General features: G+C 39.9%; 1 protein-coding gene across 1 annotated transcript; it reads right to left on the bottom strand.

Moving 5' to 3' along the window:
- Positions 1 to 13,950: 13,950 nt before the first annotated feature.
- Positions 13,951 to 16,551, bottom strand: LOC134217723 (cytochrome P450 CYP12A2-like). The gene is made up of 7 exons (XM_062696535.1): positions 16,028 to 16,551; positions 15,727 to 15,973; positions 15,549 to 15,665; positions 15,329 to 15,485; positions 15,004 to 15,276; positions 14,704 to 14,952; positions 13,951 to 14,644 (listed from the first exon to the last, which is right to left on the bottom strand). The coding sequence occupies exons 1-7, from the start codon at positions 16,221 to 16,223 to the stop codon at positions 14,312 to 14,314; spliced, it is 1,572 nt and encodes a 523-aa protein (XP_062552519.1). The 5' UTR covers positions 16,224 to 16,551; the 3' UTR covers positions 13,951 to 14,311.
- Positions 16,552 to 18,931: the final 2,380 nt, after the last annotated feature.

The following is an 18,931-nucleotide window of genomic DNA, read 5'->3' as shown; positions in this document are numbered from 1 at the left end:
CAAATTCTCACTACTCAGTTTTCACTCTTCACCTCATACTTCTCACTATTTACTTTTCACTTCTCAATTGTTACTTCCGACTTCTCATTTCTTATTTCTTATGAGGAGTGAAAAGTTAGGAGTGTCGCACTTCTCTTTTCGCAATTTTCACTGCTCACGTTCTATTTCTTACTTTTCACTGCACGTAATCTGAAAAAAAAAAATGTTTCAGCTATTCGGCTTAAGGTCACTCCTGACAGAATCCAAGTTTAAAAGTGCTCGCGTTTTCGGGGGCATACCACTCGATACGGAAGCAACGCACAACTGTCATTTTTATTATTTCACGCATGCTGCGACGCAGCAAAGCTAAATCAACAACAATGACAGTTGTGCGCCGCCTCTGAATCGAGTGGTGTGCCCCTGAAAACGTGAGCACTTTGGAACTTGGATTCCGTCGGACGTCCGTTCGGACAAATGGCCTAATACAAAAATATGACCCGATGCTAAATTTAGACTTAATCAGCCTTGGTTCCTTTGAGCCAATGAAACTTGTTAGCAATGTCTTGTTTTGACACTTGACAATGTTGGTGATACGCTTGTTAACGATTATGTGGGACGGGAGAGGGTTTTCGGTAGATTGATTTTGATCTGGGAATTTACCTTACCTTTACGTTGCATCCTTCGTCTAGTATTGAGGCAGGTTGATCGAAGGGCCGCAATCTCGGGACTCCACCAGTATATCAGGCGTCTGCCATTTCTCGGCAGGGCTATCCTCGGCATGGTGGCGTCGCACGCACGTGATAAAACAGCTACCAACGCATCCCCGCGTAGACCTTCAGTGTTGGCTTCCAATCCCAGGGCCGCGGTGAAAACTTCGCTGTCGAAGTGATTGGGATCCCCGGACCTCGGATGTTGCACGCCATAGTTGATCTTAAAGCGAGTTGCTAGATGATCACTATGGAGGTAACCCTCATCCATCCTCCAGTCCGAGTCTGGTGCCAAACCAGGACTGACAAACGTAACGTCAGTCCATGACTCTACCCCGTTCCTTCTGAACGTGCTAGCGGAACCATCATTGACTAGCACTGCGCCGAGCTTCGCTAGCGCCTCTAGTAACTAGGGCTATACCCAGTCACTGCTGGGGAGACTCTGGTGATGCTAGTTGCAGCTTCCATCACTCCGCTCTTCACCTCCCTGGGAGGAGACCTCACCAAACCCCCCTTGGCGAAAAGGTGTACCACCCTCATGTATAACGCATCGTTAAAAGAATTATTTTTTGCTTCACTAATTGTAATTGGGTCCATTTGTGGCTGCCGTCGAATCCTACTGGAGTAGTCGCCTTTAATGATCCCATGGTTATCTTTGCATACCTTACGGCATGCAGGGAGGCCATGCAAGGGTTGGCACTTACGTGTTCAGAACCAGATCAGCGCAAGTCAGGAAAGGGCATCTGAGCCTACTCCCACCCAGCAGGCAAGGCAGTATTGGACAGCGTGCTACAAGGCCCGCCACGGTTTTAGGGGACGGAAGGCAGTCTCGCCGTTTCGAGTCAGTGTCACCTGGCTCTACTAAGAGAGTAGAATGTCAGACTGCCAGCCCTCGCTTTCACCATATTATGATATCCAAGACAAGCTCCATTAACACGCGGCCAGAATGCCATAATCAGGATCTCGCTGGCATTGATCCTGATGTGCCAATTGGCACTCCTTGGGCTCCTGTGCGTTTTGAGCGGCACTCGGTTGCTTTGATAGGCCCTGCTTGCGGACACATGCAGATTTTTGTAGAGGTTTAACAGCGCCCGCTGCCAAGCCCCACCATGCCTAGACAGGCCCCCCAATTCGCAGAGGACGGAGGGGTCGTTAAGCCCTTGGACATAGTCCCTGCTGCCCCTAATAGCTGGTGGCTGCCGAATGCCGATGCACATAATGGTTTGATCACGGACGCACTTGTTAGCCGACATGATGAAGCCTACAAAGATGGCCCACTTAAGTACTGCCTTGGCTTTATTTTTTAATGTTTGCGACGGCGGCCAATGAAACGTCCTCGGGATAGACGTGAGGTCGCATAACAAAAGCTCCGCATTTATTATCGTCGTCACTACATCCAGTGACGACAGTACGTCCAACTTCCAAGGATCTTTGCTCGCGTGTTTGCATAGGTCCTCAAACGGATAGAAGAAGTACGGACGGACCGACGCGTCGACCGACATTTTCAGCTTTATAACGCTTTTGAAGACCATAATTTACTCTGCAAGAGTGTTATAAAACCATCATAACGAGACATTTGACAATTTAACAAATACGGAGAGACCTGAAAAATGCCAAATTGGATAAATATCTACTGAACGCAAGTTGAATCAAGATTACAGGAATTTTCATTGAATTTGAAATCATTTCCAAAACACGATTCTCCATCGATCTCTTCGTACTCCAATGGCCCAATTCAACGACGTTGATTGAAATCGCCAGACCACCACGCACCGTTTGCCATTATTATTTTGAACTGGGGGAAATTGGACACCACTCGATCGGGGTTTGATTTCGCGCACAATTCGGTGGCAATTTCGACCGCGTGGATCCCCATTCCGTTGGCCGTTGTCCGCGATTCCATCATCACTTCATCTTCATTATTTTTCATTTTCTCCATCGCGGCCCGCACGGATTGGAGCCCGCTTCTCGGTGCCATATCAGCGAATCGCCAGAGAGAACCGTTTCGAATTTCCATAATCCATGAAATATTAATGCGTACAACGAGACGAGGTACTTTGGAAAACGCGATTATTTCGGTTTTTATTTCACTATGGCCCCCGTAATTATGCGTTTTTTTTTTCGTTCGGGGTGGAGAGGACGATATTGGGTTGATGGTTCGGTTGGCTGTTTCGGTGAGATTTCTCAGACTCCAAATTGAAATGAAAACGGGAACTAATGTGTTATTTTTGATAATCAGCGAACTGGACTGATGGCTGTTGGCCACTTGGGTAGTTCTCGCAGGGGGAGCAACATTTATCACGAGTTATCTTGATGTTTCTACTGCGGTTGCTGATGATGATGAAGATGACGACCGGCAATCAAGCTGGAAACGGGGATGAGAGTATTTCATGGCCGGGCGGACACAATTCGTCGTTATGATGATGATGTGTTTTTTTTTCTCGTGAAGTCAGGCAGCTTGTTGTATAATTATTTTCTCGCATTTCTCACAACATCATTTGTTAAATTGGATATTTTTGATGGCCGTGATTCGAATTTCTAATGCGTACGATGCAGAAAAATAGTGATAGATGGACTGCCAACGATTTGATGGGCTCGGTAGAAAGCGGAGGTGAGCTACTGTTTACTTGTTAGTAGGAATAGCTGAACGAATTCAGATAAATTGGAGCATTATGGTTATTTTTATAATATTTCTATCAGAGATGATACTCACTTTATATAAGATGAGTTATTGAATAATAGGATTGATACAATGAGTATGAAAATCAAATAATTTCATTGCGGAAAAATGTTAGTACCGGGACGATGAGTTCCAATCTCGGGTCGATATATAACATTTTCAGATGAAAACGACTTTTGTGTTAAGTAACTCAATTTGGAATTTTTTTTTTTCAAGTTCGTTTATTTGGTAGGCTCAGGCGTGTATAACACTTTACGGAGCCATATTTCTTTGTGATATATACAATCAATGTCATTTTTTTAGTTAGTAAGAGAGGGATAGGAGCCAGCGTACTCGTGGTGACTCGAGGTTAGTTTACAATATTAAAGGATGGACGAGGCTTAGGATTCGGAATCAAGGAATTTCGGCTGCTCATCCGGGCATTTGGCGTAAGGGACGATGTGGCGTGTCGTCGTGCTCGAGGATTGGTTCTACTGGGAGCGTCTTCCGGATGGCCTGAGTAACGGAGATCTACGGAACATAGAGACAGAGACAGTACAAAAAAAAAAACTTTGACAGAAGAAAAAAATAGATTTTGATGTCAGAATCACAAATGAAACTATAAATGGCCTGCATATAGACCGCATCACGATCCCCCAAAACACCTCGAATTTCCCTGAAGGGTTGTTTACCTCGGGCCACTAGGGTATCCAATAGTCGCTCTCTGGAGGCGTCATTTTCCGAGCAGAACCAAACTACGTGATCGATGTCATCATAACCGGCTCCGCACCTACATAAGTTGCTATCGACAAGGTTTATTCTGTACAGATGTGATTTGGAATTTTTAAAGAACATCAAACGCTTGCAGGTCATTATAACTATGTCTAACCATATCGCTCGATCAGGATTGGCAGTCCATTCAAAGACTCTTAGAGCAAGGACCATATTTTGAGATTGTATTCAGTATAGTATGCTCTATATCTCAGATGGATTCATTGATCGATTCATCTTATAGCCTATTCAGATTACGCCATTAATGACATAATAATTGGCGTTTCAGGGTAAATACGCTTTATGATGTCATTATTTACGTAATATTCCATACATTTTGCGCTGTCAAAAGATACCCGCTAAAAAGAGTCATAAAGAATTTTTTTCGAACAATTATTACGAGAGAGCTTTCGTTCTAACTGGGATGTAGGGAGAAATTCAACAAAACAAAACTTACAAGCGTCACGCTCTCTTTGCCAGAGAGAAAATTCTCTCTGTTTTCATTTCGTTTCGTAGTTGACAATCATGCTCTTTCTGTCGCAGCAGGGTCGAATGCATGTTAGATGGAAATCTTCTGAGCGCTGTAGAATAACTCGGATTGTGATGGTTTTGTGGAAAGCATTTTATATGATGAAAAATAATGATGATAATTATTTATTCTTCACTTATTCAACATGAATTGTTTAAAAACAGATGCTCTCTAAAATTAACATGAAGTATTTAACTTAAACCTAGATTTAATAGAACAAATCGAATAAATTTTCAAAGTTCAAGGGCCAATGCGGAAGACAATTTAAAACGTAGGAATGGTTGTAAAACAAATATATTTGATGAATAAACATGATTTCATAAATTGTTTCAATTCTGCTCCTTGAATGGCTTAATATACTTTGGATTTCAACATTTTTCACGTGGGACAACTGTACGATTTGAATGGGATGTATATATAAAGTAGAATAGCATTGAATAAAACATGGATTGGTAATGCATGAATTCATCCAAAATCCAGTTTAAATTATATCACATTCACACGATTCGATTTTGTTAGAAGCTGTATCATTGATTGTCGAGTAGAACGCAATGGTTCAGTTTCCATTTTTGAAAAAAAAAATTGCTGAATTACCCTTCATACATGGAGATACTGGTTGAAATACATTTTAGTTCGAAAATATTTCTTGAAAATTGGTCCAATCGTCCTTTTTTATTTATTTGTGAGAATTCCCAAAAGTATCTAAATTTTTCTATCAAATCTCCGTTCGATCATAGTACAGAATCAAAATACTTTTTAAACTTAAAAATAAATTGAGGAATAGTCTGATTCCCCGAAGAACGGCGCACCCAACTAATGAATGTAGCTTCGCTCATTATCCTTAATGAGACCTTCAAATATTTTTCGAAAATCCCTTTTCATATTTTTTTTTCTTAGAAACTTTGTTCAGACAAAAATGTTCGATTGTCGCCACACAAATGCTTGATTTCGCAAATTAAGCTTAGCTTAGCTTAGCTTAGACTGACTGTACATATCAATGGTTGCTACTCCGTGATTGATCAGAACTGGTGCAAATTGCACTACGATCCAAGTGAATAGTGGTTGGGATTTACCAACTATTCTCGAAGTGCACGTTTCAGCAGCTCGCAAATGTTGATCAATAACGGCGCCGGCCAAGTCCTTACAGTCAGTTGGGAAAGGGAGGGAATGTGAGTGTGTGGTAATTGTTGCTACTAGAGACCGAGAATACCTCTGCATCTCCACATTTACCACGGGAAGGAAGTAGTGTTAGTTGGGTGAGTAATCAGTAACATAGATCGGGTATCACCATGGAAAGTGATGTGACCTATGAAACTTCTACACAGCAGTATTAGCATTTCCTTAATTTGTTCAATTGTTCATTCTTCGCGAGAATAAACAATCAATCGCTCAAAGTGAGCGATTGTTCATTTGAATTTCGGATTAGGCGCCCGCGTTATCATTTCATTAACGTAAGAAAAGTAAAAAAAAAAACGGGATTAAAATTGAAAATAATTGATAGTAATCGGAAAGCTAATGTTATTCAGCAACCCTTATTTTATCTCTATTTGACGTTAAGAAAGAATGTAAGTTTACGTTCATTTTACATGTCGTTTATTATGCATTACTTTCGCGCGCGTATGTGTGTCACTGACCAGTATACCGTAATCAGGATCTCACTGGTATTAATCCTGATGTGCCGGTTGGCACTCGTGTTGGGCTTGTGCGCTTTGAGCGGCACACGGTCGCTTCCCAGTCTACACAAAACCGCACATGGTGCAATACAAGATGCTAAATTGGAGACGATATACATACATGTTGTGTGGAAAAGTACCTCTATCGCCTGCACTTCAGCATCCTACACGACACCATATACGTTCATGTGTTGACTGGGTTTGATAGGGCCTGCTTATGGACACATGCAGCTTTTTGTAGAGGTTTAACAGAGCCCACTGTCAAACCCCACCACATCCTAGGCAGGCCCCCTAACTCGCAGTGGCCATGGGGAGGGGTCGTCAAGCCCTTGGACATAGTCCCTGCTGCCCCTCAAATGCTTGATTTCGCAAATTAAATTTTAAAACTCTCCTTGAATTCAACCCTGTATTAGCGTGCAAATGAGGAAACATGGAAACGTCAAGATATATTATCTTGCTGCAGTCTGAACACCTCGTAATAATTGGATACCCTCTCACTTAACAAAGTCATAAATAGCCCAATCTGAATAGGCTATTATTAGGGTTTTATAATTTTAATTGAAAAGACACAAAATTTCACCGATAAGCTGAACAATTTTTAAAGAATACATCGTTTTGATGAATACTGAAAAAAACTATAGTGTTCCCTGAATCGATCCAAAGTGCGGCACTGTAATCAACTCAATTGACAGTTACATCGATGATAAAACACCGCGTCAAGTTAGTTATAAATATAATCGGTACAAAAATTTACAAACCCAGCTACATTTCACACCTATTCAAAACAATAACGTTTTCATGACTTTCTAACGCATTTAAAAAATGTTTTAAAAATAGGCCTGGGGCAAAACGCCCGAATGGTGGTCTAAAATGACTCAATTGCATGTAAAATGATGGGGAACGCATGGTTGTTTGTTTTTTCTTAATGGATTGAACTAAAATCTCACGGATATGGTGGAAGAATAGCAAATCGGTGAATTTGAGTGAATATGAAGGGATTTTGCTAAATTTTTCCTATGGAGCTCAATGATGGATAACTAACTATGAATTGTTATAGTAATATTCGTTCATAAATGTATGTACTACAATAGATTATATGAGTGATTTAATGAGTGATGCCATTTTGCCTGCCTGACGACGACTGACAAATTGTTCTTCTCGGAGACATTCCTCCAACGTAACCCGGATCAAATGGCAACCAAACAATGCAACGATCATTGGATATATGACATGCCACTTGTCAGAAGTCGAGTCAAGTACGAGACACTGAAGACGGCCTTACTGTTGAGGCCGAAATACGTATCTGTCAAGATACAATTAAGTGGTGGAATTCAATGGGATTGTACAAACTCGAAGAAGGGCTATCGATTGTAGATGCCAGTTCTGTCGGGTAGTCATTTGGGACATTTTAGACTATTTTCTATGCTATTCGTTCATCGTCTTTTCATGAACGTATCGTGACGAAAACTTATTTCCGATGTTTTTGAATGAATATTGAAGCATGATGGCCAGTTTTGGGCACACTGGTACCGGTTCCGCAGTTCTAGCCTGGGACATATTATCAGAATACCTTCAAATATATCTTGAGCCTTATTTATCTTTTACCTTTTTTTGTTGTGGAAGGCATATTGAAACTAATTCTTGCTCTCTTACCAGTGACCAGTTCAAACAACACAACACTTTGAACTAAGACAATCATTTGCTCTCTATGTAATGTTTGCATCTATTGTTTTGTAATGTGTTTTGATCTGGTGTAAACATTATTTTTATTATTTATTCAGGCTAAGGCCGAAGTGGCCTGTGCGGTATATAAGAGTCTTCTCCATTCGGCTCGATCCATGGCTACACGCCGCCAACCACGCAGTCTACGGAGGGTCCGCAAGTCAAGACAAAATATTCAAAACGACTTATCTGCTATTGTAAACAAAGATTCAAACGATGATTTGACGAATCTGATAGCTCTCCCACGCAAACCAACACCATCAACAGGTAGCGGAAACCTTCACCTACCTTCTGGTGGTGTTGGTTTGCGTGGGAGAGCTATCAGATTCGTCAAATCGTCGTTTGAATCTTTGTTTACAAAAGCAGATAAGTCGTTTTGAAAATTTTGTCTTGAAGTCATCTTTCACCTGATCGATCCACCTTGCCCACTGCGCACCTCGTCTTCTTGTACCCGTCGGATCGTTGTCGAGAACCATTTTTACCGCGTTACTGTCCGACATTCTGGCGTCATGCCCGGCCCACCGCAGCCGTCCGATTTTCGCTGTGTGAACGATGGATGGTTCTCCCAGGAGCTTATGCAACTCGTGATTCATTCGCCTCCTCCACGTACCGGCCGCCATCTGCACCACACCATAGATGGTACGCAGCACTTTCCTCCAAGTGCGCGTTGGTCCTCCACGAGCATCGTCCAGGTTTCGTGTCCGTAGAGGACTACCGCTCTAATGAGCGTTTTGTAGATTGTCAGTTTGATACGGCGGGGAACTCTATTCGATCGGAGCGTCTTGCGGAGTCCAAAGTACGTACGATTTTCAGCCACTATGCGTCTCCGAATTTCTCTGCTGGTATCATTTTCGGCAGTCACCAGTGAGCCCAAGTATACAAATTCTTCTACCACCTCGATTTCGTCATCACCGATGCAAACTCGAGGTGGGTGGCTCACATTGTCTTCTCTTGAACCCCTTCCTATCATGTACTTCGTCTTCGACGTGTTGATGACTAGTCCTAACTACACCAACTAATAGCTCTGGTGACTCTGGATAAGTGCTATGAAACGATCATCAGAACTCCTTCCTTCAACTTTCGGATTTTTATTCACAAAGAACCACGAAGTTTGATATTCGGCATGCTTTGTTATTTTCGAAATCGGTTCCAGGTGTCAAAATTGTCAAAATTGACAGTAGACAACTAAAATTAGTTCAGAATATGTCTCACGCAAAAAAAATCCTAGAATATTGGTGTGTTTCATTTGCATGTCATCCAGACCAACATTTGAAAGGGGCGTAACAGTCGAAATTTATTCCTTCTGATTCTTCGTCTAAATATATAACCAGCTTGAGCTCCCGAACCGATTTCAATGTACCCAGAATTGACCACCATACTTTCAAACTCTTTTAGAGGCATCGCAAATAAACTTTCTCCACGATATGGTTATGAAAATATGATGTTGGTACGAAAATCAAATAAAAATGCCCTCATTGACCACCCAAAAGCCCCGCTCAGTTTGATTTCGTATAGTTACGGAATCGTTGAACCGATATATCCAATCGATCGACCCTCTAAAACTAAAAACTAAAAGTAAATCGGTCACAAATTAAATAAATTAGAGCTAAAACATCAACATCCTTTTTTTTTGGCAAAAGAGCTTGGGGACGCAACTGTTAATAAAGTGAGCGAACTATGAAGTAGTAAGTGAGATGTAGGAAATGAGAAATGGGTAGTAAAAAGTTAGAAGTGAGATTTCTAAAGTTATTGAGAAGTGAAAGGTAAGCAGTGAGAGATGAGAAGTTGGATGTATTACTAACAGTGGGAAGTTACACATATGTATATTCGAAGTGAGATGTCAAAAGTAAAGAGTGGAAAATGAGGAGTAAAAAGGGACTGAGCGAAGTTAGATGCGATGAGTGAGAAGTGAGTGGTGGGATGTACAGAGTGAGAAGTGAGATGTTCAAGATGATAATTAGAAAGTGGGAAAATGGAGGTGTTGGTAGGAAGCAAGAAGAGAGAGAGAGAGAGAGAGAAGAGAGAGGAAGAAGAAGGGACGAAGAAAGAAGAGAGAGCAAAAGAAGTCAGACAAAATCAGAAGAAATATAAAATAAAAAAGGGAGGAGAAGACAGACAAGAGAAGAAAAAGGAGGAAAGCTGAGAAATCAAAAAAGGAAAAAAAAAAAAGATGGCGGAAAAAGGAAGAAAGCAAGATGAAGATTGAAGAAGATAGGAAATGAAGAATGATAGAAGGATAAGGATTAAGGAAAAAGAAAGAAGGAAGACAGAAGGAAGAGAGAAAATATTCGAAGAAAAAAATGCAGAAGGAAGAAGAAAAAATAACAACGAAGCAGGAAAAAGGAGAAGAAAAAATGATCAATAAAGAAGGAAGAATTAAGAAATGAGGTAGAAGAGAAGAAGATAAAGAAGAAACAAAACAAAAAAAAAGAAAGAAGACATGAGAAAAAAGGGAGTAGAAGAACAAAAAAAAGAACAGATAGAAGAAATAGGGATGTTTAAAAAGAATGAACAAAGACGAAAAAATCGAGGAAGATGAGAGAAGATTAATGAAATAAGAGAGAAGAAAAAGAAAGAAGAAAGTAGAAAGCAGAAAGAATAAAGAAACAAGATTGATGAAGAAAGAAGAAAGAACGAAAAAGAGAAGAAACAAAAAAGAAAAACGAGGAAAGATAAAAAAGAGAATTAGGGAAAAAATAGGAGAAAGAGGAAGTAGGAGGCGAAGAAGAAATAAAGCAGAAAAAAATAGAAAAAAGAAAGGAGAAAGAAGAGAACAGAGAGAAGACAGGAGAAAACAGAAAGTAGAAGAAACAAAGAGATAACAGAGAAAGAAGAAATAGGAAAGTTTAAAAAGGATGAACAAAGACGAAAAAACCGAGGAAGATAAGAGAAGAATAATGAAATAAGAAATAAGTTAAAGAAAGAAGACAGTCGAAAGCAGAAAGAATGAAGAAGCAAAATTTATTAGGAAAGAAGAAAGAACGAAAAAGAGAAGAAACAAAAAATAATACGAGGAAAGATTAAAAAGAACTTTCTTAATTGATTCGACTAAGATGGGGACGTTAGAGATATTGGCCTTCAGTCTTTTGGGATCAAAACGAGGTTTTTTGTTTTCATCCGACGTTTCGGACACATGTATTGTGCCTTTTTCAAGGAGTCTGTAGACAATGAATATGTTTATGTTGTGTTTATGTTTCATGCTTAGTGTACTTACTAACTATGTTCCGTTTTGTTGTCACATTAGCCCTCCTCCTATTTATCACAACAATTTGCTACACTAAGAAAAACAACGTTATCCAGCACTCACTGTGTAGGCGGTCAATTTTCGAACCGTCAAACCTATTTCAAACCGTCGGAAAGATGCTGCCGCCGGTGAAAGATGTAGTGGAACAAGGCGACCGATCGAATGTGATTTACAGGATCCCATGCGAAAGTTGTCCAGTGTGCTACGTAGGTATGAAGTCAAACAAACTGAAAACGAGGATTTCCAGCCTCCGCTCCTGTTCCAATAGACTGCAAAGCATGTGGGATCAACGCAAAACAGCGAAGGGCCAAGAGGTAGCTAGCCTTCGGGAACGTACAGCGCTACTCAATCACTCCATCGTCAACCAACGAGTCTTTGCATTCGACCGCACACAAATATTAGACTCTAGTTTTAAAAAACAAAATTTACACATTCTCGAAACATGTCACATTGTAAACACACAACACACAGTCAATAAACGTACAGACACAGACATTGAAAAACAATAGATGTAGTAGAGCCGATCAACATTCACAACACAATTCAACACAACCAGAGTAAAAGTGGCGCCACATAAAAAGGTGCACCAAAAGTTTCTGTGAGCCGGGTCAATTCAAATTTCCGCCCTACCTCACACAAGACAGGGCCAAGTAAGTTTAATTGATCCAAAAATGACCGCCTACACAGTGAGTGCTCCGGATAACGTTGTTTTTCTTATTGTAACGAATTGTGGTGAGAAATAGGTCCTATGCTGAGGGCTAATGTGACAACAAAACGGAACATAGTTAGTAAGTACACTAAGCATAAAACATAAACACAACATAAGCATATTAATTGTCTACAGACTCCTTGAAAAAGACACAATACATGTGTCCGAAACGTCGGATGAAAACATAAAACCCCGGTTTTGATTCCAAAAGCCTGAACGCCAATACCTCAATCGATAAAAAAAATAGGGAAAAAATAGGAGAAAGGGGAAAGAAGCAAAAAGAAAAAAGAATGAATAAATAACAAAGGTAAAAAAAGCTAGAATACGAAATAGGGAGAATTGTAAAAGGAAGGTGGTAGAGGGAAGAGAGAAAAAAGACGGAGCAAGAGAGAGGAACTTAGAATGAAGAATAATAATTGATGGGTGGCGATTTGTCTTTGATTTCAAGCTCTATCTGGAATAAAGGCGAATGTCGCAAGAGAGAATTCTCTTCGTCGACTTCCCCTCTTTTAAATAAAAGTGACAAGCCGCGGATTTCTTTGTGGTTTATCAGCTTAGAACGATCGAAAACAATGCAATGCACTTGAATTCTGAGGTGATAAACTGCAAAGAAACCCTCTGCTTGTCACTTTTATTCAAAAGAGGGGAAGTCGACGAAGAGAATTCTCTCTTGTGACATTCGCCCTTTTACCAGATAGAGCTTGATTTGTTGTTTTAATTTCAAAGCCTACTTTCCATTTCTACACGGAGAAAAATACTGTTCAATTAATCGGATTCTGCTCCAAATCAACAATATTTTTGCATTGATTTATAAATAACAATTTTAATTGCGATACAACCACAAATAGGATTGAATCAGCCATACACGATAGTTGATTCAACTCAAGAATTTGTTTGTTTCAACCGTGTTTTCCAGCTGTCACTGTCAGTGTCAAATAATACATTAGAAAACAAAAATATTTATGCTTGCTTCATGTAAACGGGATGATCTATGTTGATCAGTTTATACAGTTTTTCCAAATCATGAAATGGTTGTCAAAAGAACGATATTATTATTGTTTCAATCATGCAATGCAATATTGAAACAATAAAAATGTTCAATTGAATAAAGCATGTGAACATGCTGAAACCACAACATTGAATATTGAAACAACAATATCCATGTTGTTCGATGCAACAATCAGAATAGTTGTTTCAACCAGAAGAATCTCTTCTGCGTGTATACACTACTAGAACTCCACACATATTTATTGGCAAAAATCCATAGATTTAACTTATGATGTATATCAGCGCACACATAACCATTCTCCACGCGAACTACTAATAAAATATATATCCAAATAAACTTTATGTGTGGTCTCGAATTAGCAATTATTTAATTTATGTGTGGTTCTATAACGATTATATTAGGGTGAAGCTATTGCAAAAATTTATAACGGCGACACATATATCTTATATAGATATTTTTGGCAGTGTGCCCTTAAAGAGCTTACTAATAATTACTGTCACGTATCTGAACACTGAGAGAAACTTTAACTCTACTGTGTAGAGTGCAGCACTGGTAGTTTTCGTGATCGTCGTATGAAAGCGAAAACAGTTGTATTTTCATTTTCAAGAGACCAAATGAAAATGTAGCAGACTCCCGGTCACATTACAAGCAATCAATGATGGGAATGTTGCTTTGTTTTGAAATCTAAATTTCTAAATATTTTAATTGATCTGTGCAAATAACGATGACTAGTCGATAAAATTATTATATTGTTCCTGATTATCGAGTTAGAAGTAACATTATTGAAGAAGAAACAACTTGCTTACAATAGTTTGATGCGCTTTTATGAAATTAAAATCCGTGAAAATTTGATAAAATTCCTTTCATTGTTTATGTTTTCTCGTAGGATATGAATGGGGGGTCGTTCAGCGGGTTGAATGTACACGCTGATCGCTACCATGTTGTGGAAAACTTTCGGATGCGACTTTCCGGAGTTACGATGCAACAGAACGATTACGTTCCAAATCCAAAGCTTTGCGATGATAAAGCGATATATTTCCTTGAGCCCTTATTGTAATGAAAAACAGAAAAGGGAAGGACGAGATCCCGGTCGAGCTGCAACAATCGATCCGCCACATTATTGGGATATCAGCTGGTTGGACGAGCCCATCTATAAGTAAGGGCATAGACTGCTTCAAGAAGCACCTCATGTTTTTTCTGTAATGCTCATCCCTATCCTACTTTTAGTTGATTATCCAGAAGTGTTTCGTGTAATACATATTTGAATTTATTAGATATTTTATATGTGAATATGTGTTTCTATTGTCAATCAATTATCCACTTCCACCATCCGAAACTTCAAATCGTTCACCGGAGTGTTCACCAGCGTGGACTGAATTTTCAAATCCTCGTAGTTCCAACTATACTCGAACAAACGAGTGATTCTCGCTATCAGGATCTCCATCTCCAGCATAGCCAGTCGCCGACCGACGCAGGTTCGTGGTCCATTCCCGAACGGAAGATACACAAATGGATGCGCTTCCTTCGCGTGTGGACAACCGGGCTCTTTCTCCTTTAGCCATCGTTCCGGGAGAAACTCTCGGGCTCGTGGAACGAAGCGTTCGCTCAGTTGAGCAGTCATGGAACCCATGGCTACGTCCGTCTGAGGAATTAGAATTGTGAATTAGAATTATCATAATTGAAAAAAGTGTCCGATCGTACCCCTTTAGGAATCCGATAGCCCTGTAGAACAATATCCTTTCCGGTTGCTCGAATGTTACCGGAAACTGGTGGGAATAGCCGCATACCTTCTTTGATGCATGCACGCAGATACGGAAGATTGTGCATGCTTTCCGGAGTAAGTGGTGAATCCTTTTTGGGCAAAATTGTGCGTAGTTCGTCACGCAATCTGGATTGCTTTTCCGGGTGCTTAGCTAAACAATACAAGATGCCAGTTATGGCCGAGGTAGTCTGTAATTACAACTGTTAGAATGGAATAATTTCGGCATTAATATAACGTACGGTGTCGATCCCTGCAAGTACCGTATCGATGGACATGATGATTGCGACGTGTCGGTCAATTTTAAGGAGTTTTTCCAAAACACTTTGAGCTTCATCTGTACTGGAAGGATTTTTCTCCAATTTTATAATTGCTTCATCGACTTTGGCCATCGCTATATTGGTCAGCTCATCAAACACTTTCATGAGTCGATTGTATTTCGGTGTTTTGTAATACTTCCAAATTGACGGAAGTATATCCAATTGATATACAAGTTCAAATAACTCTCTGGCAAGCTTGAATTAATACAAATGTAATAAGTTTTACAGAAACATGTTTGGAACAAACCTCAACAATTTTGCGTGCCTCCTCAGACTCTTGTTCGTCCAAAACTCCCAACCTAGAGTCCACGGAGAGTACCCCGGTAGTTTCCAAAGCCCATCGATTTAACCATTGAAAGAAATCCGCAGGTAGTTCGTCTTTGTCATCGCGAATCTTGAGCATTCTAATTATAGACAATTATTATAGATAGATTAAAATGCAAAAAAAAACTAACAGTAATACCTACATGCGCATAAAATCGCGAGAAACATCATCCAGCTTTCCAACGTATGATCGCACCGTTTTGGGTTGGAGCAAGACGGGATTTACAATGGTTCGAAATTTTTGCCACTTTTCGCCTTGCCTAAATCAAATTAAAGTGCTTGCTAGCTTATTTTCCCTAATTCTAAAAGTAATACACTTACTCGGTAACTAAACCACCTAATCCCTTGAATACGTCCGGTCGGACCTTATTTCGATAATGCGCAAAGGTATCTAGCCCTCGTCGGACCGGCCACTGCCCTTCAGTACGAAACAACTTTTCAAAGTCATCCGGCAGGTACGTCATAACGGTATCCTTGCGTCCAAGCATTCCGGGGAACCGAACCAGATCACCGAAATCCTCCTGGAAAAGGCGATGCATGTCCGTGATGCTGACGTTATGGTAGCGACCTAAATTGATATTATTTGCATCTGTAAACTGGATATCGACAGAGTAAAGCTTACCTCCTGGAATGAAGTTTTTAAATGATTTAATTACAGACATTCGAGGAATTTCTTCATATGGTCGTGCATTATCCCACTCTGGATCTTTGCTCTCGGTCGAGGGTGCAGGTTGTGCCCCATAATAGCGAGTTCCTGCTACGAATCTAGCCTGAAAAGCACTTGCTTTCGCGACACCAAAAATACGCTTTGAATGCATCTTGTACTGTAGTAGACGTTATAAACAACTTTGACCGTTGATTTTTGCAATCCGTACTGTTAATACTCCTCCGAGCACTCTTCGAGGGCTACTGTTGGAAGCGTATTCTATACTAAGAATAGCATCAGCGAATGTAGTCTTATCGTTCAATTGAATACGGTTTGAACGCCCAGACTGGTATCGTATGGGTAGTACTGATTGCACAAGGTCATTCTGCTTCTGAAGTCAGAAATTTCATAAATTGCATAGGATTAACACAAAAGGAATTAAGACAGCTTATTCGCGTATCATAAAATCGGAAGTTTATTACACCAATGATTCATTGGGGGCAGACTGGCAGACTGATACTGTGTTTTTTTATTTTGTTTCATTCGAAACGGCGGTGTGCAAACATGATTACGCATACGGTGAATATCAGCACCTAAGCGGTGAAGTATCGCGAGACCGCTTCACATACATATGATGTGATATGGCTTGTTGTGGTTGAGTTTCGTCAGCATGTACTCTCACTACCGCGGCTCACAGCAATTACTGTATCACAGAAGATAGACATATAATCAAGAATAATATTCCATCGCGAAATGGTAAAATTTCGTCGTTAATGAATAATTGTGTATGTGTAGATCTACCATTGACATTAGCATGGTCATTAATCACAATACTATCTGAAATTTCTTGTTTCTTTATAGGTTTGATTGAGATGTCTGTGCATTGTGATTTGAAGTGGGTAATACTGGGGACATTGCAATTATAGACGCTGTAGATGACACAATGGTCGGAAGCTTAAACAAATGAATTTGTTAGCTCACAACACTACTTAGAAAAGTGTATGAGAAGCTCAACGTTCATTTGAAACTGGCTATTAAGGTAATTTTAACTAAATGTTCCTGCAGTTGTTCTAGGACTAATTTTAGAGATTCAAGATTGTTAATTTATTCTTATCTTCCTCGTATACTAAGTATACTTAAAGGCAATACATTTGCTCCAAAAACAAACTTTTGACAGAAGGCCCGGGTACCCATAATGTTATATACCAATCGACTTAGCTCAACAAATTGAGGAGATGTCTGTATGTGTACATAAATGTGAGACACACTTTTTGGTTCGTGGCATTATTCGATTTGCTCGAAACGAGGTGCAATTGACGCGGTCTACTTGTTTCCTATTGAAAATTGGCCTGCCGGGTCCGGTTAGGGCAGATCAATTCCCGTAACACGGTAGATCACTTTGACGGTGTGTGCCGGTGTTAGATCTACCAAACAGAGCTCTAGCTTAATCCATTTTCCTAGCTAGGGCAATAAGTTGTGGTAATTAAGGATTCATCGTAGTCTCAGAAATAAAACATAATTAATGTTACCTTGCAGACAGTTGAAAGACTCGAATTCCTCTGGTTTGAGGCTAAACTGTATGCAGCGGAGACAACTTTTCAAGCAATTAGTTAAAAACCTTCGGTACCCGTGCCTAGGCTGAACTGACTGCTGGAAAAATCGAGTTAGGGGTTTAAATACGTACTAACTCTTCTTGAACCGGTGAACAATGGTAGTGAGAGGAACACACGGAAGTACTTATTACTGAACAAATTCTCTTGATAAGAAAATTATGTTGAGCTTTTTAGTGGAATGTCTTCACTTGTCATAAGACGAGTTTATACAATCCCATTGAATTCCACCACTTAATTGTATCTTGACAGATACGTATTTTGACCTCAACAGTAAGGCCGTCTTCAGTGTCTCGTACTTCGTAAGTCGATTCAAGTACCAGTCACTGAAGATGGCCTTACTGTTGAGGTCGAAATACGTATCTGTCAAGATACAATTAAGTGGTGGAATTCAATGGGTTTGTATAAACTCGTCTTATGACAAAAGAAATTCTCTTGCTTAAAATGGTCTTGTAGACAGAGCTAAATCCCGGGTTTTAAGAGTTTTACTGGTGATATTCTAGAAGCAAGACAAGGATGTGGCTAGGGCACCGATGCATGGCCAAAAACAGTATTACTGTTCTGTTTTCTCAAGACAGGATTGATTTTCACAGGATTCATCACAGGATTTTCACAGCATTTTGACAGGATTCAATGAGATTGCTCTTCATCCAGTCATTGACGAGAAAGACAGCCACGTGCTCGTACCACCCCCTAGTAATAAAACCACCCACCGAGGAGAAAAAGCAGTCTCCACCTGGATGGGGGAAGTATTTTTACTTCAAAACTACATCATCCAATAGCGAAGACATAACTATATCCGGTGATGCATCATTTGGTTGTATTTCACTTTAGTTTTCAAAAAAAAAAATGCCTATTGCAACATTTTTTCCCAAGAGGGGAAATTGACGATTTACTCTCACGCTCTCTCGTATTATTTATATATAGGAGAGCGTTGAGAATAAATCGCCGATATCCCCTCTTTGCGGACCTTTTTAAAACATTTACATTCACACATTTACGAAATTGTCTTATCTAAAATGGATATTACCACTATTGCTGATAATGCATCTTTAATTGCAAATGCCATATGCGAATGAATGATAATTATTATTTTCATCAAATTTTTATTTTCATCAGTGTAGTTGATTTTTTTGCTGAGGAATCAGAACTGTTTTTAATGTACGTGTCGTTAAGTATCAACCACAACTTAACATATGGTCAGTCATATGGCATGACTCATACCCATCCCGGTATCATGATATCATGTGGATTATGAAACCAATCACTG

Source organism: Armigeres subalbatus, chromosome 2 (assembly GCF_024139115.2).
Source record: "Armigeres subalbatus isolate Guangzhou_Male chromosome 2, GZ_Asu_2, whole genome shotgun sequence".
Taxonomy (NCBI): domain Eukaryota; kingdom Metazoa; phylum Arthropoda; class Insecta; order Diptera; family Culicidae; genus Armigeres; species Armigeres subalbatus.
Note: the sequence above shows the minus strand (reverse complement) of the source record. Positions and strands in the feature narration are given on the sequence as shown.

Bases quoted from the DNA above. Each gene is read 5' to 3' on its own strand.
- LOC134217723 (XM_062696535.1), bottom strand. From the start codon at position 16,223: ATGCATTCAAAGCGTATTTTTGGTGTCGCGAAAGCAAGTGCTTTTCAG. The intron at 15,277-15,328 runs GTTTGTTCCAAA...TATTAATTCAAG, and splicing joins AGGCACGCAAAATTGTTGAG to CTTGCCAGAGAGTTATTTGA. The intron at 14,645-14,703 runs GTACGATCGGAC...CTAATTCCTCAG, and splicing joins GCTATCGGATTCCTAAAGGG to ACGGACGTAGCCATGGGTTC.